The 16,358-nt window shown below is 43.4% G+C and overlaps 1 protein-coding gene across 3 annotated transcripts in view; it reads right to left on the reverse strand.

Annotated features, from left to right (window-relative positions):
- Positions 1–16,358, reverse strand: part of SCAP (SREBF chaperone) — a 65,758-nt gene that overhangs the window by 41,987 nt on the left and 7,413 nt on the right. The window contains exons 2-3 of one of the 3 annotated variants that reach the window (XM_074875906.1): positions 9,599–9,683; positions 3,044–3,260 (exon numbers count right to left, since the gene is read on the reverse strand). In XM_074875906.1, the coding sequence (XP_074732007.1) occupies positions 3,044–3,165 (122 nt within the window). In that variant the 5' untranslated portion in view covers positions 3,166–3,260; positions 9,599–9,683. Of the gene's footprint in view, positions 1–3,043; positions 3,261–4,832; positions 5,213–9,598; positions 9,684–16,358 lie in introns of those variants that run through there. The other 2 variants (XM_074875989.1, XM_074875824.1) reach the window with 2 other exon arrangements.

The following is a 16,358-nucleotide window of genomic DNA, read 5'->3' on the forward strand; positions in this document are numbered from 1 at the left end:
ACTAAACTTCCAATAAATATTTCAGAGCGTCCTGTACATGGATATCCCATCAGAGTTCAGTCCCACCACTGTCTGATGCTCAGATGTAATTGGGCTGCACTCTGGAATAATTTTGACCTAGTTAGTAATGCCACTTCTCAAGCCAGAATTAACACCTGGTTAACAGCAGTTAATACAGAGCAGCTCAGAAATGGAACTGAAACATCCATAAAAATTGCTTCCAAAGAGGGACCACTTTACTCACACTGCCCACCAATTTTCTGCCAAGGTACACTTGCTGTCAAAGGGTGTCACAGTATTTCTGAATCCCTGTCTCTCCTATGGCCATTACATGCTTTTCTAATGACTTACTGAAACTCATTATTCACTTTGTGTGTGATGGTGTCTTGGACAAGATTCTGCAGTCTAAAGGTAACAGAATCTCAGATTCCAGTACCGAGCAATGCAGACATTTCCACAAATACACAATTACAAGTAACTAATCTGCCAGAGACAACCTGGTTTGAAGCTTCAAGGCCTTAGTTTGAGACACCTTAATTCACACTGCTCTAAACATATGACTATGAAGACAGAATATAGAATTCTAGAATGGTTTGGGTTGGAAGGGATCTTAAGGATCATCCAGTTCCAATCCCCTGCCATGAGCAGGGACACCTTCCACTAGCCCAGGTTGCCCAAAGCCCCGTCCAACCTGGCCTTGAACCCTTCCAGGAAGGGGGCAGCCACAGCTGCTCTGGGCAACCTCTTCCTCACAGGAAAGAATTTCTTCCTTACATCTAATCTAAATCTCCCCTCTGTCAGTTTAAAACCGTTACCCCTCATCCCATCCCTACACCCCCTGATCAAGAGTCCCTCCCCACCTTTCCTGTAGCCCCTTTCAGTCCTGGGAGGCCGCTCTAAGGTCTCCCCGGAGCCTTCTCTTCTCCAGCTGAACCCCCCAACTCTCTCAGCCTGTCCTCACAGGGGGGTGCTCCAGCCCCCCGCGCATCTTCGTGGCCTCCTCTGGCCCCGCTCGAGCAGGTCCGTGTCCTTCTGATGTTGGTGCCCCCAGAGCTGGACCCAGCACTGCAGGGGGGTCTCAGGAGAGCGGAGCAGAGGGGGAGAATCCCCCCCCTCGCCCTGCTGCCCACACTGCTCTGGGTGCAGCCCAGCACACGGGTGGCTTTCTGGGCTGCGAGTGCATGTTGCTGGCTCAGAGGCAGTTTTCCATCCGCTAATACCCCATCCTTCTCCTTGGGGCTGCTCTCAATCCCTTCATCCCCCAGCCTGTGTTTGTGCTTGGGATTGCCCCGACCCATTGGCAGGACCTTGCACTTGGCCTTGTTGAGCTTCATGAAGTTTGCATGTCCCACCTCTCCAGCCTGTCCAGGTCCCTCTGGATGGCACATCCCTGCCCTCCAGCGTGTCAACCGCACCACACAGCTTGGTGTCGTCAATGAACTTGCTGAGGGTGTGCTCAATCCCACTGTGCATGTCGCCAACAAAGATGTTAAAGAGCACTGGTCCCAACACTGACCCCTGAGGAACGCCACTTGTCACTGCTCTCCACTGGGACATCGAGCTGTTGACCGCAGCTCTTTGAGTGCGACCATCCTGCCAACATCCAGGACAGATACAAGTTCTGACCTAGTGGGCACAAGGTTCCCAAAAAGAATGAGGACAGCTGCTAGTAATCCTAGATCAGATTTCCTCCTGTTCGGGAAATCCTAAATTTAGGAAAGCGAGTAAGCATGCAGTTTTTATTTTGATCTCTCTCAAAATACAATATTTATATGGATAAACATTTTATACTGAAGCAGTTGTCTTGTCTTCCTGCATTTACCAAAGCAACAGCACCTGAAAGATAACTGAAAATAGGAGCCTAATACCACTGGAAGCTCTGATGAAGCAATTGGCAAGCAAGTGCTGTGGTGTGGCAATTCGGGACTCATGGTGGAACTCTGGTTTGGCTAATGCCAGCCTGACATGTGAAAGCAGCATCCAGCAAAACCGGAGTCAAAAAATAGAGCCGTTACTTGCAAAGTATCAGTATCAGCAAAGATAAACAGAACAGAATCTACTTGCTTGGACCCTGTAGAAGCTTCGTATTTCTACAGAACAAGAGATCTGAAAATAAAACTATTATCATTGACAGTTACAAGAATTCTTATGAAGCAGTGAAAATGCAGGAAAGCAACGCCTCGATTGCTGCTCACAGCCTTGAAGAGTCAGGCATGAGCAGCAATCTCACTGGCTTTCAGTACATGAAAATAATTGCTTTGGTAATCTTTTAACTGCAGATGTGAAAGAAGTCTGTCTTATCCTCAGCAATGCTCAAACAAAAATTTACATCTGTATCAACACAGGTGGAGCTTTTCTAATAGCAGAGTAGAAGATCATCACATAGGATTTATTTTGACCAAAAGAGACAAGATACTTAGAATTAAAAACTTGAAGACAGACTCTGTATACACACATCCATGTGTCTGTGCACAAATCTGTTCTCAACAGTTCTCAAGTCCAGTAGCAATAGTGCCTCACTGGAAATGATTAAGAGTCCCACATAACATATCTGAGAGTGAAATTACGTTCCATTGCAACTCATATCCAAATTAAGAGTCCATAAGGGGAGTAGAGAATTTACAAGAACACACAACACAGGCGTGCCAAGGCAAGGGCTGAAAGAGAAGAGTAGAAGCTTAAAGGAGAACAGAATAGGCAAGTATGGAGAGAAGGATCAACTTTCCTTCTCCCCATTTTTAATTCATGGTTTTGGAGTCCACCACCAGGTGTTTGGGGATTACTTTTATTTTATTTATTGCTTTACTTCACTTATGCAAGTGGTTTTTACTATTTACTTATTAAACCACATGAAGATACTTCATCCCTGTCTTTTCTTTTGTCCTACAAAATGACATGACAAAAATCTATTAAGTTTTAAAAAAAAAAAAGAGCTTCTGGGATAGCCCACAAGACAGGGAAGCCTGAGCACATTCATGGCATTGCTATGAAAACCCCACGAAGTAGCTGCACCCCGGGACAACAAGTAGTTTGCGTGACTTACCAGCAGGCCAGAATACAGAGCCCCGTGAAGAGGATGATGGGAATGGGGTAGGAAGCACACAACAGCCCGTGGTTGTAGAACGCCCGCGATATCCTCTCGCGCAGTTTTTCAGTCAGGGTCATCCTCAACTGTCGTCACCTAGTTGCCATCCCGGAATACATCAGGAGGTCAGGCAATTCCAGCATGTGCAACGCTTCAGCAAAGGCACTGTATCCAGCTAGAAATTGGAAAGAAAGCAAGCTCGTGAGGAAAATAAATTTAAAAAAGGAAAATAAACATTAGCAACTGTTTTAGAAAGACTTCCAGCACTGTACCTCCTCCTAAGAAAAGGGAGAAACAGACACCACACACCTAACACTTGTTACGAGCCTACAGGCAATTTGATCAAATTATGGGGTTTTGCCTAGGGCAAGGAAGGGCAGAAACACAATCAGAGCACCAACACCGGCCGAACAGACGTCAGGCACCGCTGCCATGAGCTGCTGGTCAGAGGGGACACGCAGGAGCAGAGCTAGGAACCAAACCATCTGAAAGGAAAGAAGAAAAGGAGCTTAGCAGTAAAAGAATTAAGCAGTACTCCGAGGAGATGCCAAAATGCCAATTAGAAAAGAAGGACTGAGGCTAGCTGTCGGCAACGTGGTCTTAAGGGAAGTGCTCTTGGACACAGACTGAAGCACTGTCAGTGCTTTAGCTATTAGCAACACACCAGTAACAAGAGAAGAGACCAGAACAGGCGCTACGGCTCAGACAAATGAAAAGTTATTTTGGCATGAGAGAGGGAAGCGTAAGTAGCCACAGTTCAGAAGACTAAGCCAGAGTACACTACACAATAAAATAAACTAACGCAGACACTTCTCATCAAAATATACTTTGACCTGGCTGTAAGACTTATGACTAGGCTGTTTACCAAATACAAACTGAATTGCAGATGTCAGAAGCCGTCAGCCTAAACTTGCAATTTGATTTACAAAACATAAAAAATGCAATATAAGAAGCCCTAAGAAAAGGTTAAGATAATACATTAAAACAAAGCACAAACCAAATTTCTAGGAAAGATGGAGCAGCAGACACCTACCCTCTTTTTCTTTTTTTAAATCTCAGACTAAACGCAAAGCATGTGGTTCATAACAATGTTCTGAGAAGTGAAAGGCTTGAATGCAAGACAGATTTTTTTCATATAGTTCAAAGCTATGATTATCCACAATTTTTATATTTTTACTGAGAGGAAATAAGTACATTTCTCCTGGCTTCTCCAGAATAAGACTGGGACAATAAGAGACCCAACACATATGAAACAAGTCATTTTGTCTGCAGGAAAACACCATTAATGACTGCACCAGAGAATTCAACAAAAGACCTAAACGCAGGCTTCCCATTAAAACCAGAAAATGTAAAGAATACAAGAGGAGAAGGTCTGATGGGCTCACACAGGCAAGAAATGCATTCAGAGTTTTTACACATATCTGGCTTAGGATTTCTGTAAGCCTCAAATACTTAGAAGCTGGGGGAGGTACCACAGGTGCTGCTTTGTTTTATATTCTTTCCTGAGCATCCACTTTCAGCTATATGGCAGAGAGCATATGCGGGAAGACAAACCCTAAGTACAGCCATTACGCTTTTAATTTCAGATTAAAGTCTATTTAACACCCACAGGACTATTTTACAATGATCTACCTAGTTTTTCCCCACAGTGATGCAACTAAAAATAATCAGATTTTTAGCAACAGAAGCACCAGTATAATGGCCTAATGATGAAATGGAAAACCTGGATAAGTATTTTTGCTCATACCTTTTAGCAAGGCACGACATCTTTCCATGAGAATCAATATCACTTTCTTAGTCACAGGCAGTATCAGTTTGCCTGCAGTCCAGCAGCAGCGTGAACGTTCCAGGATTTTGGGAGAGGGGAGGGATGAGAAGTGTGCTCTTGCTGCCTGGGAACCTTGCAATGCAAGGGGTAAGGCTGACGAGCCAGCCAAAACCCTATACATCGCATTCACGCAGGATAGGAAGGTTTTGTCTTATAGTCACACAGAGAAGCTAAAATACGGTACCCTGCAAAGGAATAGAAAGATGGCATACAGGAATACCTTCAGAAGTTGTAGAGATTAAGACTAAGGGTTTTAACCTTTAGCTTGTTTTGGTCCAGTGGCAAATACGACCTGTTCAAATCAAGCCCAAGGCAAAGGAAAAAAAAAAAAAAAAAAATTGCTTTTAAAGGTGCACTGCAATCACCAGGAACGTGGACTTTCTATTCCAGGTCTCAGGAGTGAGTAAAAAAATAATTTTAATTTAAAATTTCAAAGACAAAGCCCTCTTCCAGAGCTGTTCATAGAGTGGGAAATCAAGCAGAAAACCCCTGCGTACGCAAGCCTACTACTCAGAACAGACCACTGAAATTATCAAACAGTATCTTTTCAATATATGGCAGTAACTGAACTGAAAGTCCACAGTCTTATGTTACCAGAATTGGAGAGGAAGTTGCAAACAAGTATACCGAAACGGAAAAATTCAGGGCTTCATCTCACTGGTGATCTTTCTCAACATGAGTCTTGCTAGAGCACGTTATGTTGGGGCTCACACAGATTATATCTCTAATCTAAGGGCAGAAGACAAAAAGCAACATTAAATAATCCTTAAAAGCAAAGCCAGCACCGAGCACACTACAAACGCCCTGGTTTTCCACACCCAGACACCATGGCTGTCCCATCACAACAGAAGATCTGATCCTTGTGAGTTTTCTTGCACGCTGGGCAAAAGCCATCCTGGCTTCATCCCCACAGCTCAAGTACGGGGCATCTGATTTTCCACTTTTACCTTAAAAATGTGAATAAACCACACACAGGCCTCTAGAGGAACAGCTGCTCCCTGTAACTAACCAGTGACCTGGGTGTCTATAAAAACCTGGGTGTTGCAGTCTAGAAAGAAATGACAGAGCAGATCTGATCTTGCTGTAGGGCTGGGTGTCAGGATTGGACCATCCCTTCTGACCCTGTTCCACGAGTAACTCGGGAACAACACATCCATTCTACTTCAGCAGCAGAAATATGTCATGACTGGCTCTTTGACCAGCCTCACCTTCTCACAGAAATTTTGGTTATTAGCACAGCAATGGGAACCATTTCTACTAATTGCAGAGAGGAAAACTTTGTATTTACTTGCTTCACCTGATGTGAAACATTCATGAAGAAGAAAACATTAAGCATTCCAAAGCTTATTAGCTTATTATGGTTTTTTTGGATTGCATATTAGATTCTGAAATCTTTATTAATTTTATGTGTGACAACAGTGCTCATAAAAGTTAAAAGCAGGAACCATTCCTATTCGAAGTAATTTTTGCAAACAAAGATCAGCTAACTCAAAACAAACCTGCCGATTTTAGGACAAGTGTTAAAGGAGAATCCATTCAGAGTAATTTTTTCCTTTTGCCTGACTGCAAATCCAAGACAAAGCTGACTGGAAACAAGAGGACATCAGGGCGTTTCCATAACCTTGTAACACAGTATGTCGTATTTCTGGTTCACTTCAGGTACAAGAGACATACACAATGAAGTTCAGAGATAAATCACAGAAAACAAAAGCAAAAGCAGGCTTGGAAGAGCAGGGTTTGGCTTTTAAAGTCTCTTAATTTCCAAACTAAATTAAATAATTGCTTAGGCTCTCTAGTCCTTCCTTCCATTTACAGAAGCATAAGTCATTATTATTGCCAGGATTACACAAATTCAGCTACACGAGTGTGATTTCAGTTATGATGCTTCCCCCCACACACATCCAATTCCAACATTTCACCTAACCGCAGCACTTCCCATGGCTGGGGGAGCGAGGATCAGGGGGGGCCTGTGGGGGGAGCGTAGGTCCAGGAAGGACACCCTGCACCAAGGTTACTCATCCACGCCTCCAGAAACAGATTTCTCAGTGCAGCCTTGCAAACATTTCCTAGAGATGCAACACGCTACGGCCACAGATCTGTCACAAGCTGGAAATTCAGCACTGCAGCCAGAAAACAGAGTTCAGATTATAACAAATTCACAACATCTGGATAGTTACAGAAGAGTGAATTAATCTTGTAAACAGCATCTTTTCCCCCATTCTTGTGTTACACAGAGGAGAAAAAGCAATTGCTGAAACAATCCGATTGCCATAGTCTATCTGATAATTTGCTGCCAAGCACAGCAGATTACACCATGTAAGGGACTAAGGACACTTCCCCGTCAGGGTGCTACAGACACACACACGCACCTCAGCTCAGCCGTGCACGCGTGCCACAGCTCAGCTGGTGAGAAGGTCCTGAACCAAATCCTGAAGATCCTGATAGCCTTCACGTGGTAGCAGGAAGCAGGTGAAGAGGAGACACCAGCGCCGCTGTCCCCCACTGCCGCCCAGCGTCCCTCGCTCTCCGGCCCACAGGAGCTGTGCTGCGTCCTCCCCCAGGCAGAGTTTTCAGACAGCCACGCAGGTCAGAAAGCCACAGCGCTCCTCAGCTGGAGTGCTCTTCCCCTCTGAAGTCACCCAGAGACAGGAAGGGAAATATGACTAAAAACTGAAATTTTTTCTGACACCACGCTATACACCACATCTTTGTACTTTTTTGGGTGTACTACACCCTCTAAACACACACACATTTGCAGATGAGTTCTCTCAAGGAGCCAGAAACTCTCCTCATACATAACGCTGCAACTCCAGAAGAAGGGCTTCTACTGCCTCTTCAGGAAAAAGCACAATCATTTATTTGCTATTCATTCACAATGTAAGACCAGCAGAGAGCATATTAAATGCACACAATGCTCTTAGGGCCCCAAGGCCCTCTTTCTCCAAGCTGATCCTTATCCTGATTAGAAAGTGTGGTATGTTATATACCACTTCGTTCATAATATACACCATGCTGGCTACTGTTATAAGACAAAGCAACTTTTAACTGGAATTAAGCACCAGCATCAGCACTCAACAGCATTGCATCATATCACTTGCCCCCTGCCTCACCAGCCTCCCCCTCGGCATACACCAGCACAGCAGCTCTTCACCCAAACCCCACATAAAAAAACAATTCTGGCTCGCCATAACTTCTAGCTAGCTGACAGGAGGTCAGGCTCTTCTACTTCCCATCTGTCTGAGAGCTGATCAGATGATTCACTTTCTACTTCCAAAGCTTCTCTCTAATGAGGAGCTTGTGGTGGCCAACTCTGCACCAGGTAAGGAAGCTGCGCTGAAGCGGAACCCAGAGGATTTCACAGACGTCACAGCACGGTGGAGGATGGCAGGGACCTCTGGAGATCACCCAGGGTGACCTGGGGCAGGTTGGTCAGGGCCGTGCCCAGTCAGGTTTCGAGTACCTCCACCGATGGAGACTCCACAGCTTCTCTGCAACTGGTTCCCATGTTTGGCCACAGGAAAAGAGCAGGTGCCAAGGTGTTCTCCAGAGGTTACTCCCCCGGCACCGCTGTATAAAGCCTCTACACAGAAAGACTTGCACTGCCACTTCAGGCACACAGCACTGTTCATTAAGGACACATCCAATCAGCCTTCACGTGACACTCTCAGTAGCCCACTACACGGTTCTACGAGCTTCACTAAGGTTAAGAAATACAGCGCAAGATCTCTGCGTACAGCCAGCAGCTCTCTCATCCCCACCTGTACCAGGACACGAGGTTTGCAACACGCAGACACAGAACCAGAACAGCCTCTTACACTTCCTTACTAAATGAGTACATGACCAAGAGAGTCCAAACTAAGCTAATATTAAACTGTGCCTCAAATGCAAGAAGAAAGAGGTGGCTATCCACACTATTATGGATATACTTCTGTGGAAAACTCCTCCTGTTGTTCTAGTTTCCTGGCTGTACTGCAAATTCTTACAGAAAACAAGACTGACCAGCAAAAGAAGAAATGCAGGATTTCTTCTTGCAGAAAAAATAAACTCAAACTAACAGACGCCGCATGATACTACTTTTCCCAAGACAAAAGCTTTTATCTCACTTAACAATAGCTACATGTTCCAAATTCTTCACATTTCTGCCTGAAAGCGTTTTACAGCTTTCACAGAAGACTTCCCTTTACCACTGAAGTACAGGAAAATGCAGCTCTTGTAGGTAGATAGCAGCAGCTCAGACAACATCAGCCCACTGCAAGCTTAGAGGCAAAAATATCCAATGTATGAAAACTTTTCCCTTTATATTAAACAGCAACCTGTTTTATTAAAGTATATTCAACATCTCAGTTTTCCATAAAGCATTCTCGAATCAGGCCTTAGCATTGGGTAGTCATAAAAGCATATTACTGAGATAGTGAAGAGTGGAGGGGGGGGGAAAAAAATCACTGTTCTATAGTAATTTTTCTTGCACTTCAATACATAGAATAATTTGCTCCATCTTGTTGCCTATAGAAAGTCCTATACCTAAACTTTCAACATGAATTTTAACCCAGCGTTTAAAACACCGAGCTTGGTAAAGTAGGAACGGCTCCAACACAGTCCTCCTGTCCCCCCAAACCCCTACCACCAGCTGCAGCATCCCCCTGGCACCTAACGTTTCAAACGCACGACCCGTCTCTCTGACGTACCTGTTCTTCACGGAGGGAACAGCACAGCTCATCAGAGTAGCAGCCCCAGATCAGATGCAAAATTTCAGCAGCTTTTCTGCCAAGGCTGTGTATTTGGGGAAGGACAGGGGAGGAATGAAGGGGAAAGAAGAAAAGAGTTTACTAAAAATTAGGATTTATAAAGGTCATTCAGTTGTCTTCTGCTGTTGCCAACAGAGCAGATCAATCTGACTGCTGTTCTCTCAGCACCTGAGGGCAAGGCGGGCATATGGACCATTAGCAATAATTCACCCTCCCAGTGCTGCAGAGATTTGCCACATATCCATCAATCCCCCACAGGCTCCCCAGAGACAGCAGAATCAGAGTAGCAACCTTCTGCCTGCAAAGTTATCACAAAACAGCTGGAAACAGCAGGATCGATGCTGCTCGAGACAAAATTAGCCAGACTACTGCGTATTTGTACTGTCAAACAAGAAACATTTTTATCTGGGCTCCAGTGAAGAGGGGACATATTCACACAGGTGCACATATGGCTACAGGTATTTCATGCATTCCTGGGCTATACCCAGGACACACAAAGCAGAAAAGGAAGAGGGATTGCCAATACTGAGTTTACTGTCTGATTTACAGTCTCTGTTCGACCTGCAAATGTCTCTCTGACCTCTTTTCAGTCCTCACTACAGCTATGATTTCATGACAACGCCAGAAACTCAGAACACAAACACTCCCCTGAAAACAAATGAAATCAAGAAGTTTCCCTGCAGATGCAGAAAACGGCCAGATGTTAGATCACTCACACACCAGCAAAGAAAACACTGATTTTCTTGCTCTCTGTTGGACTGTAGAGATTCTTCATATCCTTGAGACGCTAGAAGCTATCACCGCTGCAAGGCCCCCCCAAGTAAAATGACTGGTGTCAGCTGCTGCAGGAGCCCTCACAACCCAGTGTCAGCAAGAGGGAGAAGGGGAAGGAAGAGAACAGCCCTCGGGAACCCATTTGTCCCACTCCTCAAGTCTGCCTGACCAAGTGGGAATTCTCCTCCCATGAGGGCCAGGGCTGAAGCATTCTTCTGAAGACTTCAGAGGTGGGAAAACAAGAAATATGCTCAAACCACTAACCTCCCTTCATAGAAATGCTACACAATCAGCTCTAACACCAAGCTCCTATTCTCCACTTGCATTCCCATGAGAAGAATAACGTGCTTTGTGCTGTGAAAGGACACAGAGGTCACGGGGGAACAGAATACTTCCTATGGGAAAATCACGACCAGCACACTAAGCTCCTGGGGGCTGGTGTCTGGAATGGGTTAATCCCAACACCACTCTTTCAGAAACAAGGCTCCAGAACACCCTGTATGTTTGCAGTCCAGTATTCTTCACAGAAGGGGACTTTTCATAGTCAAAAAGTAGAAACTCTTCAATAAATTAAATTTCAGGCTGCATTCCCTCCATTCCAGCTATATGGCCAAAACAGTATTTAAAGTCTGAACTGAGTTTCTGAACCAGATTTCAACACACAAAACGTGCATCTAGCCCAGGATAACCAGGCATGTGCATCCTCAGCACAAGTCTCACCTTCCTCGGTCAGCATGTGGTCACAAACAAGCTAGTTTTGACAGGAGCTGAACCTCCGAGTTCTCAACAGTACAATATAATAGCATAATATTGCATTGCGACGACCAAACATCTCCCACATACCTTCCCCTTCTCATTTAACCTCCTCTGAAGACACCTCAAAGCTCTTTGCACCGGTCTAACTGTCTGCTCTAAACTTGCTTGGCAACTCATTTCCCTCAGTCAACTAAAAAAAAAAATAAACAAACCGCCAAAACCAAATAAAAGCATGCTTGCCAGGAACTTGAGAGGTTTAAAGATCAAGGAGATACACACATCTTGATACAAAATTCCACACAACAGCAGCCACTCATTTCAGTCTCACCTTTTTGCCCATTTTCCTCACCCTACAATATTCAATTATGTTTTGAGAGTTCAAAAATCCAGCAGTTATCTGAAATAGACCCCAGGTATTTCACTCATTTTACAAATTTTTAATCATATCTTGAAGTGCTCGAGTAGCAACGACAACAAAGAAACACTGCCACAAAGATTCAAAAAGAAAGCACCTAAATAATCTTAACATCCCAGATAATACGTTATCTGCTTCCAAAGAAGGGACTGACATTCAAAGTTTCCAAACCGATTTGCAGGACATCTTTTGGACTTTCACGCCCCAAGAGAAGAACCTCTGCTAAACTCCTGCTTAAGAATAGTAATTCATTGAATGCACTTTCTATCAAATGCCTTTTCTTGCTTTCTAAAACACTTCCAACAGCATTAGACAACAGCTTATTGGTGCGGATGAAATGACATGATGTTCCGCCTGAAGAACCATGAAACACTGAAGTTTGGGATATGTAGCAAAACACAAAGTATCCAAATTTAGAAAAAACTCACAACTTCAAAAGTTTACTCTTCATTTTGCATCCAGCCAAGGAAGCTTCCTCACTTATTAAGCACATTGACAGCTTACCAAACACAAGAAAACATTTCCCAATCTCTTCTTCCTGACAACAGAGTTCTTGCCCAACGTAGTTCTTGTTAGCAATGACCTGGCCTCCACTGTCAATTTACTACAGGGAAAGAAACACGATCATATGAGGCAGCTTCTCCCTTAAAATACGGATTTAGCCTGTTTTAGCATCATTTATTACAATTTCAGAAATATTATTAGTGTGTAACTCACACAGGGCAAGTGATGGAGATGCACGATAGAAAAGCTGCAAAATTAGTTACGACAAGGATGAAGCTGGAGAAGAAAAGCTGCAGGATATACACCATGGAGAGAATCCCCAAATTCAATTTCCAACTTTGGCACTGAGCTGCTGAGCAGATTTTGGACAAAAGGCTTGTTGTCCTCTCTAGAGTCATTTCTTCCTCGTCTGTAAAAGGGAACTAAATTATACTGATTAAATTTAAAAAACACTGTGAAATACAAAGCTAAGAATCACAATTCAAAAGCTGCTACTCTAAATATTAGTAATATACACACCAAACTCTTACTTTCTTCGCAGTTTCACCAGAACGTGCTTGTCTAACAAGCATGCCAAGCAGCATGTCAGCTCTCAGCCAGATAAAAGTCTGTAAACACTCCAGAAAGCACTTGCTTCATCTGTCAGTGAACCTACTCAGAGGATTTCTAGCTACGGTGGATTTTTTCCACAATACCAATCTGTCACCTGCAACTGAATTTTAAAAGTGCAATCACAGTGCTGTATTTTTTCCAAGCCTTAGGCAACTGAGTACTAAACTCTTACTCTAATGAGATAAGAAGGCAGAAGAGACAAATCAGACTGTAGTGTTTGGCTTTTAATTTCATTCTTGAATTTTTTATTATAAAAATAGACATTTACTTAGATAAACAGAAGTCTACAGTTAAAACACTATAATTAAAAACTACCCGGAGTTTTGAAAAGGATATAAACTCTCAAGTGCCGTGCAATGCACAAGCTTTTAAGCAATGGTAGTTAGAATGTCTTTTGAAAAAGACTTTTTCAAATGCCTCACAAACCTCCTCCACCATTTATTACCAACAACTGTACTCAACCAAGTGGCAATTCCTTCATTTCACCAAAAAAGCTACAGAGTTCAGAACTTGCCATCCAATACATTTTACACTGAACTTCTCTATGAGTAAGATCAACATCAAGTAATTATTGTTCAGTCCACTAAAGGTTCTCCAACATTATTTCTGCTGTATGGTTAGTTCTGTAGCTAGCACCTTGTCAGCCAAGCTCAACGTAGGTGGTGGGGTTTTAGGACACCTCTCCCTGTTGGTATCACCATGGCAGGGCATCCAGGACCAGGCTGTAGTGTAATTCCTTAAAAGGTTCAACAGAAATAAAAAAGAACAAAGATTTGAGCTATCATCTGCTTAGACAGCATTAGGTTGGATTTCCTTCATGTGTAGCACCACCTCGATGCGATCAGACCTAAGCAGTACTTGAACTAACTCTGTATTTAAAACTCCCAACAAGCAGAGCACAGAGAAGCAGGTTTGGACAGCGGCTCTGCCTTTACAAGAAATCTTACCTGACAACTAAAGTTACATCTTCCCAGGAATAACAGAGTCCAAAATAAAAACCCACTGCTTTGCATAACAGCAAAGGACAGGAAAGGGAAAAAAAAAAAAAAAAAGGAGGGGTGGGCATACTACATAAAAAAGGGTGTGTTAAAAAAAAAAAAAAAAAACAACCCTTAAGGGGAATTAGAAGAAAATGTTTAGAGGTGACAGAGGGTACTTAGAGATATTACATGGGAAGCTCAGAAGAAATGCCTATCACATATCAAAAAATTCAGTGAAGAGTTGAAGATGTGTCCAAATGAGGAAACTAAGGAGAGAGGTTCTTGCACACTGTGTGTGAGCACATTACACAGCAGGTCAAAAAGGAGTCTGAGGAACTGCTGGGAAGAGGCGTAAGAACTACTAATAAATGCCAATTCAGATACCATGAGCAGCGAGTCCTCCAGAAAGTCTGCAGGGCCAACAGACAATCAGAATATAGAGGGAGAACACAGAGAACAGAAAACCATAGAAGAAAACATAAATAAAATTCGAATTTATCCTCACAGAAGAGAAGTTACAGGGTGGGGAAGCTTCCGCGCTGAAATCCTCTTAGGGATCATCAGGCTCTATCACAGATCGGTGGGCAGTGAAGGGGTTACAGAACGAGATGTTACACCAGCCAGGGGCCCAGACCAGAGGGTGTTACTGAGAGAGACCCAGAGCCCCAAAACAGCTCCAGTAGCACGTAACCACCTGTCCCGATGTGGTTGTTGGAAGGTGGGAAGTATTCCTCCTACTTTTACTAAGGGACATATGGAAAACTACACATAACTAAGGCAGATATGCAAAAGAAATCAGCAGAAAACAGAATCGTTTGATGGAAGGAGAGTTCCCACACACTGAGGAAGCAGAGTCAGCTTCACAAATGGGTCTGACTGACTTCTCCAGAGGAATAAACAAGCACACAGATCAGAGACCTGATTTAGAAAGTCTACCTAGACTGATAAAAAAGTGTTCAAGAAAACTCCTTACAGGGGACTTCTAAAAAACTAAGCTATCATACAATAAAGGAGGAAGGCCTTCATATGGATAGAAGTTGATTACAAGAGGGGTTAAAATAGCATCGTAACCAATGTCTGATTCTCTTCACAGAGGGAGGTAATCGTGCAGTCCCACAGGGAACTGTGCTGTTTGACATATTCACAATTGCCCTGGAAAAAAGGTGCAATCTTGACATAAATAACCCTTTCAGTTGTCTGTTATTGATGGTGGCAAAGATCAGGCCAACTGAAGAGCTGGCAGAAATAACTCCACGGCAAGTGACTGGGTAGCAAAATGACAGGTTAAGTTCAATGCCAATGAAATGGTATGTGATGCCTATGGGGAAAATTGTGTTACATACACAGGAATGCACTCTCGACTGGCTATCCCCACTCAAGAACAAGATCCTGGCATCCTACTCGTTAATTCTCTGAAAATGTGAACGCGATGCAGTCAAAAAAAAAAAAAAAAAGCAAATTGTATATGAGGAATTGTTAAGAATAGAATGGAGAACAAATAGAAATCATTACAATGTGCAAAGCTGTGCTGTACATACACTAAGCGCTATACACAGTTCTGGTCATTCTTCTTCTTCCTCCTCATCTCAAAAAGGACACGCAGGAGAAGTAGAAGAGGTACAGAGAAGTTCAACAAGGATGATCAAAGATACAGAGCCGCTTTCATAAAACGAAAAAGCATGGGAAGACTTCTCAATCTGGAAAAGATTTTATCAGCAAATGGATACAAGGGACTTCTCTAACAGAGATGATCTGAGGAAGCTGAACAGGGGAGGGCTGCCTCTTTCAGCACAGGAATAACTCCACATCAAACGAAACTACAAAGTGGCAGCTCAAAATAAACACACAGTTAAGCTGTGGAAATCTTTACCCCAGGACATTGTCTAATGTCACGTGGGTTAAAAAAGCAAGTGGACAAATTTTTGAAGAGTGAGCCGCAACTCAGCACAAAGCCATGGCATTCCTCTGGCTCGAGAAGCCCCTCGGCCACAAGCCACCTCTCCTGAACACCGCTCTGGCTGCCAGGACCCAAGATATCTGCCTTGTTCGTACACTCTTCCCCTGTACTAAATCCTGTCCACGCTGAGACCAGATACCAACCTAAACAGGCCGTCGGTCTGACCCAGCAGCCATCCTTATGCAATGCATCTCACGCCATCACTTCTGGAATAATCTGCTCCTTTATGTTTATCGATGTAGCTGCTTTACAACAAATGGCTAGGGAATCACTTTCTCCTGAAGACACCAAAAGACTGATGCAACACCCACATGCAGCTACGTATCAGAGCTTTACCATTCAACCCACCTTTGACTTCAACAAGAGCATGCTGGCCTGTTGCAGTGTGCCCCAACTCAGTGGCCAGGCACAAACACTGAGGAATTTGATCAACTTTTCACTCCCTGGCTGCTCAGGAAGCTCTCGACTCCAGCTGTAGAGGAAGTAACTCCAGGATACAAACAGTAACCAACAAAGAGCACCTTTGATCTTTTTTATGATATGTTATTTTTTTTATATATTATATTTTATGATATTTTTTATGATATATGATCTTTCTTGTTCATATGAATGCACTCGTCAGGCATCTTAAGCCCCTATTTTAAAATTTCTAAAGTAGAGAAAATTCATTTCCATAAAAATAATATGGATGCCAAGTGTTAT

Source organism: Strix uralensis, chromosome 1 (assembly GCF_047716275.1).
Source record: "Strix uralensis isolate ZFMK-TIS-50842 chromosome 1, bStrUra1, whole genome shotgun sequence".
Classification (NCBI taxonomy): domain Eukaryota; kingdom Metazoa; phylum Chordata; class Aves; order Strigiformes; family Strigidae; genus Strix; species Strix uralensis.